This window comes from Amblyomma mixtum, chromosome 10 (assembly GCF_055824585.1).
Source record: "Amblyomma mixtum isolate Tamu chromosome 10, ASM5582458v1, whole genome shotgun sequence".
Taxonomy (NCBI): domain Eukaryota; kingdom Metazoa; phylum Arthropoda; class Arachnida; order Ixodida; family Ixodidae; genus Amblyomma; species Amblyomma mixtum.
Window position 1 is genome coordinate 115281804 of NC_143021.1, and position 15037 is coordinate 115296840.

At 46.0% G+C, this 15037-nt stretch overlaps 1 protein-coding gene across 1 annotated transcript in view; it reads right to left on the bottom strand.

Annotated features, from left to right (window-relative positions):
• Positions 1 to 15037, bottom strand: part of LOC149326727 (acetylcholinesterase-like) — a 61011-nt gene that overhangs the window by 25396 nt on the left and 20578 nt on the right. Inside the window, exon 3 of the mRNA XM_089564661.1 lies at positions 13862 to 14011. Coding sequence (XP_089420787.1) covers positions 13862 to 14011 — 150 coding nt within the window. The remainder of the gene's footprint in view (positions 1 to 13861; positions 14012 to 15037) is intronic.

Here is a 15037-nt window from a genome sequence, read left to right on the forward strand (position 1 = left end):
AAGCTAAAACGCGGACAAAAGGCCTGAATTTAAATTTGGGGCAGGGCAGTGAGGTAAACAAAGGAAATTTATAGGGCTAGGGTTAACATACATGAAGAAGGTAGTGAATGTACGTTAGAAAATGCAAGCAAATGATATATAGTTGGAATGACGAAGAGGAAATGGACACGCTAGCACTACTGCCGCCATGGCCGTGGAATGGAGCGGGATGAGTGGAAATATAGAAGAGCCCGCCTATGTCGCTCGCGGTATCTTTACGTAGGTGCACAAAAAGGCGGGGAGCGACCAAGCTAGGCAATAGGATTGCTAAGCATTTTAACAAGCTTATTAGCGTACTGTGTTTTCATTTTTAATCAATACCTATCTTCCAGGCCTCTCGTACCTATGAGGCCGTGGAGTTTGCTTCACATGAGCAGAAAAAAAAAATATTGCCAAGAAGTGCTGACGGCAGTACAGCTGTCAGAAACAGAGTGAAAGGCTTCCAAAAGAAGCTCTTTATTGGGCTCACTTACAGCCTCGAAGCACTCAACAACTCAGCGGCGGTGACAAACGTGCTCCACAGTTCTTGAGGAATAGAATCACCGCTGCTCTCGGCCATGCTCAGTTTAAAACGGACGAAGAAGCTTCGAGATAAGGCGCGGAAGGCATCTACGATAACCTCGAAATGCGTCGAACCATTTGCGCGTGGGTACGCACATTCCATATCAATCTCATGATATCAGTCGCCACAAAGCCACGTGCTAGCGGTTTTGTGCATGAACAAACAAATATTTCAAAGCTTCGCGGTAGTATAACCCTAAGCCGCAATAATCTTTCCTTGCGCCTGTTTGCTGTCCCTCCTTGCTTGATAAGTGACTTGCCTATTGCTTACGTCAACTCTTACGCGGCTGCGCTACACTAACATACCTTCGATGTTTTCTCCTTGGGCTCATGTCTTTCGGAGTGTGGACTTGCACTAGCGGCCTCCGGTCGATTCACTGGGGCTTCAGGAGATGTTAAAGACGATGATGAAGCCAGCACAGGTTTCTGAGCTTCTTGCGGAGATGCTTGCTCTGGCTGTACAGAAAGAAAAAAAAACGCGTGTGGAGAAGCAGACAGAGAGAGAGAACAGCGCCGGCGTTGCTTGACGAAAAGTTTGCATTGCATTTGACTCACGATGAAAATTCACATGACACGCTGGTATCGATTGCATTATACTATGAATTGTGTTGTTTTATTGCGAAAGCAATACTGCTCACAGTTTGAGCCCTACAGCGTAGCGCGGCGGTGGACACGTTTGACCCTTAGCGCGACCTTAGACGTGACGTCATACTAGCTGCGAAAAACCAGGGCCTCAGCTCGGCTCGCCAGTGTAGAGCGGCGGCAGACACGGCGGGCGGTGAGCCTCTTGCTTCTCCCACTAGAGGTGCTGCGGTAGGAGTGACGTCACATCATCTGTGGAAGAAAAGGGCCCAACTCGTGCCGTCGGCAGAGAGCGGCGGTAGACACGGCGGATGCGGGCTGAAGAAACGAATGATGTTGCTTTCGCAACTTCCGGGCTTAACCAAGCTGAGCCTCTGCCAATTTTTTGTATTCGAGGATGACATTTTCCGCTTTTTCCCTTTTCTGCTCGTCAAGCTGGTACCTTATTCCAAATGATCAGTTGTCATTTTCAGGGATTCCTCAATACTACTTGAAGCTCCTGTCATTGCTCATTAACCTGGCTGGACCGTGTTTTTTGTGAAGGTATAGGATGCGCAATCAAAGGACGAACCACGAAGAAAGACACAGAGACACACACAAGCGCTTCACAACATCATGTACCAACTAGGCCCAACCCAAGTTTTATTGAAGGACCGTGTTTGTGTACATGACGTCAAAAAATGAAAAGGACGCTTAGTTACCGTATCTGTTGGCAATGACACAGGACTAGAAGATGTGGATGCCTTTGGCGCTAGTTAGTCACTCCCGGTCAGGTGACATAATCACTCTTCAACCAATGAAAGTTATCCGGTCTGGCGCCGTCACTACCCACTATCCAATGTTTGAATTTTGTGACCTATGACGCATTTCTTTTCTGATGACTCTTTTAATGCTCTCGCAATAAAAAAATTCAGGGGGCACTTTGGTTCTCTAAAGTGCTGCAAGGCGAAAGCCTTTCCTGGCGCACTGTTTGGCATTGACTGCGAGAATGTTTGTGCTGTACCAGTGCTTTATTTGGCTACACACTTTGACTACACATTACAATTACACACTTTGACTGCTTCTTTAGCACGACTCTCTCCCTGCTTCGATGAGTTGTATCCATGGTTCTGTTCGCAGTAATGAGGTATGTAATGCAGTCCCCACGGACGCCTTGCGCCCGCTGCCGGAGCGGACAACAACTATTTTATTAGTTGTCGTCTGCTCCAAAACAGGGCGTCAGGCATCTGTGGGTGACCTCATTACTTCGAATCCGCGCAGTCTGACGTCATGACCATTTCGACCAACCGAAAATTGTGACACTCTGCTGACAACCTTCTGTCGACAACGATGAGGCATTAAAGGCTTCCGCCTTAAAATTCTTCCCACAAGCACTTGAAGTAGTCAGTGAGACTCCTCTCGAGCGCGCAAAATGAAGAGGCGTGCGCTTCGGCAACACACCTGCCCTTCACTCTACGCGATGATGAGCAGGAAAGGAGAATGCGCCCGCTGCTACGTAAATGGCGGCTGACTAAAGATATTTTCGAAGTGGCGATTTGTAATCGCCACCTTCAAAATTGTGCTCGTTTATAGCTGTAAATAAACTTAATTTTTGGCCATGACAGCAATAAATTTATGTTATAGCAATGGCATAGCAATACAAGTTCCTAGCACATCCAGAATCCGGACGGTAAACAACCTGGCGGATTACAGCGTGTTTATGTGATGTGTTGTTTTGGTGGTCGCTATCATAAAATCACTGCACAATAAAACTATATGTAACAGCAAAATCAACTTTAATGCGCGTTTTGCTATGTACTGTATTTCATGCCCAAAAAATCAATGCCTTCAAGGCTACGTGAGTCGGTCCTCAAAGTGTAACAATGCGAGTATGTTATGCTGCCTAGCTGTGCTAGAGAGCACTTTTAGCCAGTGACAGCCTTTGTAAGTGCACCTTGTTTTGCGCGCTTGACAGGTGCATAACTTGGGTGAAAGCAGGAAGTTGAAGTTCATTCGTTTCAAGAACGATAACATCATGGGTCGTCGCCATCTGGTGCTTGCATTTTTGCCCACATGTACTAAGCTTTCATACACACAGTAGATGCTATGCGAAATGTGGATTGCCATGTCTTGTGCGCGCCAATAACGTACCGAGAAATTCTGCACAAGCGACTTTCTTCAGCGGGAAGTTTTTATGAATGCAGTTATTTCGCATCCCATAAGATTGCTCCAAACAGTCAATATATCTGCAGGTCCCCCCACGGGAAGCTTGCAGTTATCTACTATTTATTCTCAAAAACGCACCCAAGTGGTTTTCTATCGCTCTCTTGTCTGCTCAAAGGGAACGCATGACCGACTTCAAAAGCAAGATTTTGCTGAGCATCACAATGTAAGCGCACTGCCATCAGTGCGTTCGTAACAGTATCTTGCAACATACAACAGCTGCCTAAAAATTAGAAGTGACGTCCAAGAATGCTGGGCCTGCGGGTCCGCCATTGTTCTACAGTGTTTCCTTGAAGGGTGAAATGCCGATGCACTGTTATGCTACGCTAAGCGATCGGCGACCACATACAGATGCTTGCGGAAACAGCGCACAGATAGCTGCAATACGAAAGGGAGTAGCAAGTTTTCGTAAGAGAACGAATTTTGTAGCTTTTGCTGCACTAAAGTTCAATAAGTGTATCATCCACCTAGAAAGAAACTATCTATTCTTAACATTTATTACTCTAAAACAGGCATCAACAACGAAGAGTATATTCAGGCACTAACTTATATATCGAAGCTAGTGGACCAGGATTTGAAGGTCAGGGAATTTTCTTGTAGGGGTGGCGTCTTGCGTTACTCTTTTTTTTTTTGTTAGAACTGTGCGAGAATGGAAGTTTTCCATCAAGCACTGTGGATATTTCGATGAACGATGCTTTTTACCATGCGTTGAAATAATATGTAAAGTGACAGTTAACGTTTGTAGCCCCCTGCTGTAGTGCCCTACGGGCGATGCAGGTATCCAATAAACAATGAACAAACAAATAAACAAGAAACAATAAAGGGTCTTTATCATTGGTATTAGTCATACAGTTTGAAATAATATGTAAAGTGACAGTTAACGTTTGTAGCCCCCTGCTGTAGTGCCCTACGGGCGATGCAGGTATCCAATAAACAATGAAGAAACAAATAAACAAGAAACAATAAAGGGTCTTTATCATTGGTATTAGTCATACAGTAATTTATTGAAAGTTCTTAATGCGTTGCCGTTCACACTGGAGCTCATTCTACACCTCAGCTTCATATTTCATATCGATTACTGCGCACTATCGGTTTACTGAACGCCTACGGCCATGCGGTATAATATGTGAAAGCGCACCGACTGTTTACGGCTTTCATTTCTGCCCTTCTTTTTCACAGCGCCTCACCGGTTATTTCTTTTCAAAACGAGAAGCCCTTTTATTACGTTTTCAGCCCTCCGGCAGCGTAAAGTCGGTCGGATGTAAACAGGTATCAACACATATATCTGCTATAAAACAGAAGTAGATAGGCAATTTTAAAGCCTGCATAGGCTGGTGTTTTTTGAGCATGTATCTCGGCCACAAAAGAGAGCTTTATATAATTTACTTCAAATCATAGCCCTGCACACGCATAGGCTTAAACCTACCAACCCCTTTCACTCGAACCGAGATGCACTACTGTGCATCTCGGGGCAACCATGTAAGTATGGGGCAAAATGTGTTTGCTGCCCACATGTGCAGCTGTTGTGTCCGCCCCGCGTTGATTTATTTTTAACAACGCTAGGAGTAACCACGCGGCCCGCATCATTCTTAGTCTGTCTTACTTGGCTGCAGCCATCCGCTCCCTATTGAGCATCTCCAGCGCCTGGGTTAGGAGTCCGAGTAAAAAGGAAGCTGAAGCTCACTTTAATGTCAAGCCGTCGCTGAGCTCCTAAGCATGGTTTGCCAATTATACCCCGCATTCGTCGAATTAGGCATCGATGGAAGCCAGTTGTCATGATCTAGGAGTGTCTTGCTCGGGGACCGGCCTCCGGTGTCTTGGCGCGCGTTCAGCTATGCATCTAAACCCTCATCCCTGCATGTGGACGTCCCAGTTAGACTCAAATCAACTCTGGCCCTCAGGTGGGTCGTATATCGGTCGTACCTTCGTAACCTAAACTTTTAGGTCGAGACAGGTCACCTTCCTGTCGGGATGGGGCTCAACATTCTGCCGGCTAGCATACAATGGATGCGGGTCGAATTGACGCACTATTAGTAGTCTATGGAATAAGCACCTCAGAAGTGGTTGGCTGCTGCCCACACACACATAGTTTCACTAGCAACATGGGGGGCGCCTCGCCCGCATTTGACAACCTGGAACTATTAATCGGTGAGGTCCTAATAAAGCTAACGTTACATTTTGCAAGTCGGCTGGAATATGTTCACAAGCATTAACCTAAAGCCGGAGTTTGTTCATGACTTACTTCGAGAGAAGCTGACTACTCAAAAACAGAGCGCTGACTGGTATGTCATCGTACTCGAACGAGGCGGTCTGAGTTTGTACGACGGTGTGCATTTCTTCGCCGTATCGTCAGTACGTCTGTCTTGCGCTAGAATATTCCCATGTGCATATTGTCGCGTAGTGATGACGGCAGTCAAGTAGTTAGGAAGACGGCGAAAGGCTTCACAAAAGAAACCCTTTATTGGGCTGACCTTTGTCCATAAATACTTAAAAACTCGTTGGTGGCAACAGGAGCAAACGCGCCCGACGGTAGCAGAGGGACAGAATCATCGACTATCTAGGCCGGCGTTCAGTTTAAAGCAGGCTATGAACCTTCTAGATAAAGCGGCAAAACCAGCTACAAGCTCGCACAATAAAGAAGCAGTTGCGTGTTGCTATTATGACTCGATATAAAGCTGGACACATCTCGCGTCAAAAAAAAAAGGAACGAAGCCGCGTGCCGCTGGGTTTTAGCATGAACAAACAGCAGCTCCGTCGCAGTGCGCCTAGCGCGCCGATACCCGGGCCGTCTGCTCCCAGCTACTAATAATAAGTAGTACGCCGGAAAGAACATGTCAGTGTCTGGCTATTAACTTCTTTCAGTCCAAAGGACGTCGCTGCGATTTAGCTTAGGTTACTACTCCGATTTCATAAAGTAGTCCTCCAGAGGGCATTACTGCGTAGAGTTGCTTGGCTTGCTTCCGAATTCCGGGCGTCTTGCAGACACGTGAGAAAAGTCAGTATGAAACAAAAATTGCTCGAGTTCTTTCGAACCTCGATCTGCTCGATGCATCGAAGAGGGTTCATCTCCTCAATGTAATGAAGAAGCCGAGGGCATAGCGCCGACCGCCACGGACTTGTTAGCGGAAATGTACGAACTCTATCTCGCCCTCCTTATGTACCGAGACACACCTGGTTTTTCGGGTGTCGGGCGCCGTTAGTGGTGGGACCAAAACTGCGAACTCGAATTTCGGAGTCCACAAAACTACAACCGGTGTTTCCAACTAACGCGGATTTCAAAAATGGGGCCACAGGCGACCAACTACAATCGCTTGCAAGGGTGGAAGAGCGGGCTAGTTGGTAGTTCATCTTGGGGGTAAAACACAGCGCACTCCTAAGACAAGCACGAAGAAGGACAAGACGATAGAGCGCTGTATCGTCTTGTCTTTCTTCGCCCTTGTCTTAGGAGTGCGCTGTTTTCCCCAAGATACAGTCGCTTCCCCGGTTCAAGCTGCTTGGTTCCTCTAAGACTTGAGGAATACAAGTGCAACAAGGATATTGCTTGTTCTGGCCCCGTCCTCCACTCCCCTTAGCGGCATGGTTATAAGAGCTCCAAACTCCCAATCACACGTTGCAACGAACCGCCCCCAACCGGTTCCTTCCTCTCCGGACGAGAACATCCAGTATAATGTAGCCTCGCCAGCAAGCCCGGAGGTGAGTCCGCGACACGGTGTAAGAATATATTTAGGTGTGAACACTGACCGGCCACCACGGCAGGGAGGGCACACAGATAATGTTCGCGCTCTAGTGCCTGCGCCGACATCAGCGGAGCGGGGGCGCTGCGGCACGTGGGCCAGCCGGTTGCGGAATGGCAGACGCCGCAAAGTGGCGTGCCCGAGTTTCGGTGGCATTTCAAGCTGTGTTTGTCCATGTTTAGTGCTGTCAGAGTGGATGTCAATGCGTGAACGTAAAATAAATAAATAAATAAATAAATTCTTTATTTCACTCAGGAAGTGAGGGAGTGCGGGAAAAAAATCTGAAAATTCAGCTTGACTAGTTCCCAGCTCCCCAGGGTACAGAAAGTCAAGAAAAAACAAAGAAGAAAAAAATAAAGGCAGAGCGGCCCAAGAACAGCACAAATCACAATACAGAAATACCTTGTTTACAAAGTCACATCGGCTTGTACAAGGAAAACAAACAATTCTAATTGAACTGCATGAGACACCGGTGATAAGCGAAAGTACATTCAAATTCAAATTCAATTCGTTTATTTCACCATATGCATGGTAGGAACTCTTGGGCAAAAAGCTGCTCGAGGCAGCTTGACAGGGCCCAATATCGGAAAAAGCTTGAAAAAAAAATAACGTTACATAAGTAAAGGCAAAGATGAAGAAAAACAATGCGCATTGTGCAGTATGAACAGAACAGCGTTGCTCAAAGAAGGGTACAGCGTACATATGCAGAATGAGAGAAATACACCTCATATTAACGAATTGTTGTCTATGAAAAACAATTTCAGTTCTCTTTTTGGAGTTATCTCGGGAGTAATACCGTTTCTATAAAAAAAATTTAACAAGTGTGGTAGCATTCTGTTTATCATTTGTCAAGTTTCTTTACTTCCACTTTACGGTGGCCACCGCGCACACAGACGTTCTGCTAAACGTAGGATTTTTTGCTGCGGTTTGATACCTGTTGCGGTGACCGTTGCGCAAGCTCCCGCGGTGGCGTGTTCCGGCCCCGTCGACGGTCGTCGTGACCTACGCGGCTGTGGGCTGTGATGTTGTGGTTGTCACTGCGGCATACCTGCGAAGAGCAGCCAACTCACCTCGGTTATGGGTAATGAGTGCCTCGTGCCCATCTGCAGTTCGGGCTAGAAGATTTGCGTAGATCGGATGCTGCTGTTTAACCTTTCCGCCCTGGTGGCGGAGTAGAACCAGAACACAAATATACCGCTAGTGCATTAGTAACACGCGAAAATTGTATTAATTTTTCATAGGATAGTTCCTCCGGGATACCCATTGCTATCAGCATCGATGTTCATGCATTTCCATTGAGCTATTCGATCTGAGGATGAAGGATCTGCAACATCGTAAACAGAGGGTGAACAAGCCGAATAACAGAAAATTTGTAGAGTTATATCGCATTATGTGGAGTATCTATTCATATGGCGTAGAGGTAGAGCATCGAATCCCGGTGGCTCTCAATTCTCCATCGGGTTTATATATATTTAAAAAGAACTCCGCGTGTCAGTGGAATTGCATGACCACGCCCGGGTAGCGGCCTCATCTCGGTGACCAGAACCGACCACTCATTCCCTCACAAGAGCACGATTTGGCCACCCTGGTGTATTACTTGGCAGCAACCTTCGATGAACAAATCAATTACCCCTCGGTGTTAAGTCCCCAGCGGATGCGAAGCAATTGAGCAAGGGCGGCGGTAAGACCTGTGACGAAGCGGAGGCTGCTAAGAACCTCTAGCTGCGGACAGGCCACCATTAGAACTTAACCTGGCAACGCTGAACGCTAGACCCTTATCCAGTGAGAAACTAGCGGGTATTAAATGGGATGTCATAGGGCTTTGTGGGGTTAGGAGGACAGATGAGGTCTATACAGAACTAAAGGGCGGGCAGGTACTGTGCTATTGTCGATTAGCGACCAAGTGAGAACTGGGTGTGAGATTCCTGCCCAGTCAGAATATAGCTGGCAACATAGGTTTCGACAGTAATAAAGAGAGGTGGCAGCTATCGTAATTAGGCTTAAGAAGAGGTACAGGCTGAAGGTGGTGCAGCCCTACATCAAGCCATGATGACCACATCGTTGAAATATGCTATGATGGCGTGAAATCGGGAATGAACAAAGTAACATCACAGTGCACTGTACTAATGGGTGACTTCAATTCTAAAGTAGACAAAGAGCAGGCCAGAGAACAGACGGTAGGAAACTGGCACAAACTCTAGGATTAGCAGTGGAGAGTTGTTTGTAGAGTTCGCATAGAGGAATAATTCACGGATCCTGAATACCTTCTTCCGCAAACGAGCCAACAGGAAGTGGACATGGAAGAGGCCCAATGGTGAGACTAAAAATGAAATAGACTTTATGCTAAGCGCAAACCCTAGTATTGTGCAGGATGTACAGGTCCTCGGAAAGCTGCGTTGTAGCGACCATAGAAAGATAAGGTCTGGAGTTAGCTTAGACCTGAGAAGAGAACGGAATAGATTAGTAAAGCGGAAGCCTATTAACCAGTTCGCGGTAAGTGGGAAAGTAAAGGAATTCAGGATATCACTGCAGAACAGATATTCAACTGAAACTGAGGAAGACGACCGTAATGTTGAAACAATGAACAATCGTCTCACAGATATCATAACGGGGTGTGCCGTAGAAGTAGGCGGCAGGATGGTTCCACAGGATATCGGGAAGCTATCTCAGGAGACTAAGGATCTGATTAAAAAACCGCAAAGCATGAGGACGTCTATCTCCATAGATAGAATAGAGCTAGTAGAGCTGTCGAAGTTAATAAATAAGCCCAAGGTATCCGACATCAGGAAGTTTCACATGGAGAAAATCGAGCATGCTATAAAGAGCGGAGGTAGCCTAAAAGCAGCGAAGAGAAAACTAGGCATAGGTAAAAACCAGAAGCATGCGGTAAGAGACAAAGAGGGCAATGTGATTAGCAATATGGATAAGATAGTTAAAGTAGCCGAAGAGTTTTACTCAAATCTATACAGTAGCGATTGCAATCAGAAAGTTACTGAGAGAGGCAGTGGAACACAGCAATGGGACATCCCGCCAGTAAAGAAGGAGGAAGTAAAGAAAGCCTTGGGAGCAATGCAGAGGGGGAAATCAGCTGGTGAGGATCAGGTAACAGCAGATTTGTGAAGGACGGAGGAGAGATTGGGCTCGAAAAACTAGCCACCCTGTATACGCAACCCCTTGTGACCTCTGCGGACCTAGAGCTTGGAAAAACGGTAACATGATCTTAATTCATAAGAAAGGAGACCTCAAGGACTTGAAGAATAACACACCGATCAGCTTATTGTCTGTTGCCTACACGGTATTTACTAAGGGAATCGCTAATAGGGTCAGGACAACCTTAGACTTCAATCAAGCGAATGATCAGACAGGCTTTCTTAAAGGAACTCGACAATAAACCATATTCACATTATCAATGAGGCGATAGAGAAATGCGCAGAATACAACCAACCTCTATATATAGCGTTCATTGATTACGAGGAAGCATTTGACTAAGTTGAAACCTGAGCAGTCAAGCAGGCATTGCGGAAACAGAGTGTGGAAGAGTGTTATGTGCAAATAATGGAAGATAACGATTGCACGCCTACCATAGTCCTACCAGAGTCTTGTGTCAAAATACTAGAAGATATCTATAATAACTGCACAGGTAACAAGGTAGTTCATAAATGCAGCAATAAAATTCCAATAAGATGGGTTGTCAGGCAGGGAGACACGATCTCGCAAATGCTATTCACCGCGTGATTACAGAAGGTCTTCCCTGGCCTTAATTGGGTACAGTTGGGAATAAAACTTAATGGAAAATACCTAAGTCTTCTTGATTCGCAGATGACTTTGCCTTGCTAAGTCACTGAGGAGGTGAGCTAGATATGAGTTAGACAGGCAGAGCAGAACGGTAGGCCTTTAAATTAATATGCAGACAACCAAAATAATGTTCAAGATATCGCAAAGGAACAGCAATTCGTAATTGGTAGCGAGGTGCTGGAAGTGGTAAGGGAATACGTCCACTTCGGGAAGGTAGCGGAGGGTGATCTGAATAATGAGTGGGAAATAACTAGAAGAATAAGAATGGGGTGGAGCGCATATGGCAGGTTCTCTTAGATCATGAATGGCAGTTTACCAATATCCCCTTAAAGAACATTATACAACTGTTGTAGCTTGGCCGTACTCATCTACGAGGCAGAGACGTGTAGAGTAGCGAGAAGGTTTCTGATAAAGTTAAGGAAAATGCAGGAAGCTACGGAAAGAGAAATGATAGGTGCAACGTTAAGAGATCGGAAGCGGGCGGAGTGGGTGAGGGAACAAACGCGGGTGAATTACATCGTAGTAGAAATCAAGATGAAGAAATGGGCTCGAGCATGGCATGTAATGCGAAGGCAAGATAACCGCTAGTTAAGGGTAAAGGAGTCAACTACAAGAGAAGGCAAGCGTAACAGAGGGCGAAAGAAATTTAGGTGGGCGGATGATATTATGAAGTTTATGGGGATATGCTGACCGCAGCTGGCAAAGAACAGGTTTAATTGGTGAGACATGGGAGAGGCCTTTGCCGTCCTATGGGGGGTCCTATGATGACCATTCGGTCTTTTGCGCTCAGATAAACCGCTTTTCCGGTCATATTTTTCTGCTCAGCTGGTAAATACCCATCCCCGTAACAATATATTAAGCCTCGCGTCTAAGGGTCACGAAAGAAAAATGAATAGTGAAACTATTCTGTGTATAATACCGGACTTTTACAAGTATGAGCCTGACGCAATCAGTGCCAGCTACGAGGTACGGTTTTGTACGCATAATGGAAGCATGCAAAGCCTCTGTTAGTGAGAAGCTCCTGCACCAGATCAGAACACTTTCACTAGCGACCGATAGCCCTACAGTCGACGCAGGGGCTTAGCTTATGCGAGCCAAGGAGCTCTAGCGGCCACTGCTCACTTTGCTTCTTTTGCAGTGTGGCCGACGAAATCACGCGTCACTGTTTGTGAGGCGTGAAGAACAGCGGAACATATGTCATGCGGGTGTTGCACTGTGGAAGAAAAAAAGTGCAGGCAGTTCGTAGAATTCTTGCGACTTTTGTGGAGCGCTGTCAATGGAAACCTCGAGACAATTTTTTTTCCCTGTGGAGGCCGGCGGAGCAGGGTCTTCAGCTCTTTTTTGTTCATCATCTTGTTTCGAGGTTTTTCTTTTTTATAATCGCAAACCATCCCTTCCTTCCAGCGTGTTTAACATATTATTAAGTGCTCATTCGCCTATTCTGTTCATAGATAACTTGTATTTACCAAGAAATACCGTTAGCTCTGTGACATCAGCAGTCATGCAGGTTCACGTAACCATGGTGTCGAAGAGATAGATTCAGAGGCGCTAGGAAATTTTTTCTTAGCGACATCATAGCAGACATCATCCCGGAGAGCAGAAGTACTAAATATGAATAAACCAAATGTGTGCGGTAGCGACATACGTCCTTTCGAGTGATATTCACAGTGCGGTTAGGGATGCATTCAGGGAATTGGATTAAAAGGAGTGTGGGATAAACGAGAATACTGAATACTTTAACAATCTCTGATTTGCTGATGAGATTGCCTTGCCATGTAACCCTAGGTACGAACTGCCGAGCATAATCGAGGCCCAATGGAGACAAAGCTGAACGCTTGGCCTAAAAATCATTTGAAATAAAACCACAGTAATATTCAACAGGTCGGCAAGGAAACAGCAGTATCTAGTAGGCAGCGAGAAACTGAAATGACTAAAGGAGTGCTTCTGCGCAGGGAAAGTAGTGACCGCATAGCGGGACCACGATACTGGAATAAGAACAAGATTAAAAATGGGAAGCAGTATCTTAACCACTCAGAACAGTTGTATATTGCTGGCGCTCACCTAGGGGGAAGAAACCTAAAACGCGGACAAAAGGCTTGAATTTAAATTTGGAGGAGGGCAGTGAGCTAAAGAAAGGAAAAATATAGGGCTAGGGTTAACACACACGAAGAAGACAGTGAGCTTAGTAAACGCAAGCAAATGATATATAGTTGGAATGACGAACAGTAAATTGACACACTACTACTGCCGCCGTGGCCGTGCAATGGAGCGGGATGAGTGGAAATATAGAAGGGCCCGCCTATGTCGCCAGCGGTATCTTTAGTAGCTGCTCAAAAAGGCGGGGAGCGACCAAGCTAGGCATTGGATTGCTAAGCCTTTTAGCAAGCTTATTAGCGTACTGTGTTCCCATTTTTAATCAATACCTATCATCCGGGCCTCTCGCACCTATTAGGCCGAGGAGTTTGCTTCACATCAGCAGAAAAATAAATATTGCCAAGCAGTACTGACAGCAGTACAGGTGTCAGGAATAGAGTGAAAGGCTTTCAAAAGCAGCTCTTTATTGGGCTGGCCTACGGCCTCGAAGCACTCAACAACTCAGCGACGGTTACAAGCGTTCTCCAAAGTTTTTGAGGAATAGAATCAACGCTGCTCTCGGCCATGGTCAATTTAAAACGGACGAAGAAGCTTCGAGATAAGGCTAACCCCGAAAAGCGTCGAACAATTTGTGCGTGGGTACGCACATTCCAGATCAATCTCATGATATCAGTAGTCACAAAGCCAAGTGCTGGCGGTTTTGTGCATGAACAAACAAATATTTCATAGCTTCGCGGCAATATAACCCTAAGCCGCAACAATCTTTCCTTGCGTCTGTTTGCTGTCTCTCCTGGCTTGATAAGTGACTTGCTTATTGCTTACATCAACTCTTACGCGGCTGCGCTATAACATACCTTCGATGTTTTCTCCTTGGGCTCATGTCTTTCGGAGTCTGGACTTGCACTAGCGGCCTCCGGTCGGTTCACTGGGGCTTCAGGAGATGTTAATGTCGATGATGAAGCCAGCACAGGTTTCTGAGCATCTTGCGGAGATGCTTGCTCTGGCTGTACAGAAAGAATAAAACGCGTGTGGAGAAGCAGAGAGAGAGAGAGAGAACAGCGCCGGCGTTGCTTGACGAAGAGTTGGCCTTGCATTTGACTCACGATGAAAATTCACATGGCACGCTGGTATCGTTTGCATTATACTATGAATTGTGTTGTTTCTGTATTCGAGGATGATATTTTACACTTTCGCCCTTTTCTGCTTGTGAAGCTGGCACCTTATTCCAAATGATCAGTTGCCATTTTCAGGGATTGCTCAATACTACTTAAAGATCCTGTCATTGCTCATTAACTTGGCTGGATCGTGTTTGAGTACATAACGTAAAAAAATGAAAGGGACGCTTAGTTACCGTATCTGTTGGCAATGAGACAGGACTAGAAGATGTGGATGCCTTTGGCGCAAGTTAGTCACTCCCGGTCAGGTGACACCAACCAATGAAAGTTATCCGGTCTGGCGCCGTCACTACCCACTAGCCAATGTGTGAATTTTGTGACCGATGACACATTTCTTTTCTGATGACGCTTTTAATGCTCTCGCAATAAAATATTCAGGGGGAAGTTTGGTTATCTAAAGTGCTGCAATGCGAACGCCTTTCCTGGAGCACTGTTTGGCATTGACTGCGAGAGTGTTTGTGCTGTACCAGTACTTTATTTGACTGCACAGTTTGACTACACATTACAACTACACACTTTTACTGCGTCTTTAGCACGACTCTCTCCCTCTGCTTCGATGAGTTCGGTTGTATCCATGGCTCTGTTAACAGTAATGAAGTATGTACTGTGGTCACCCACGGACGCCTTACGCCCCCTGTCGGAACGGACGGCAATATTTTGTATTAGTTGTCGTCTGCTCGAAAAGGTGGCGTCAGGCATCCATGGGTGACCTCATTACTTCGAATCCGCGCAGTCTGACGTCATAAACATTTCGACCAACCGAAAAGCGTGACACCTCTGCTGACAACCTTCTGTCGACAACGACGAGGCATTGAAGGCTTCCGCTTAAAATTTCTCCCCACAAGCACTTGAAGT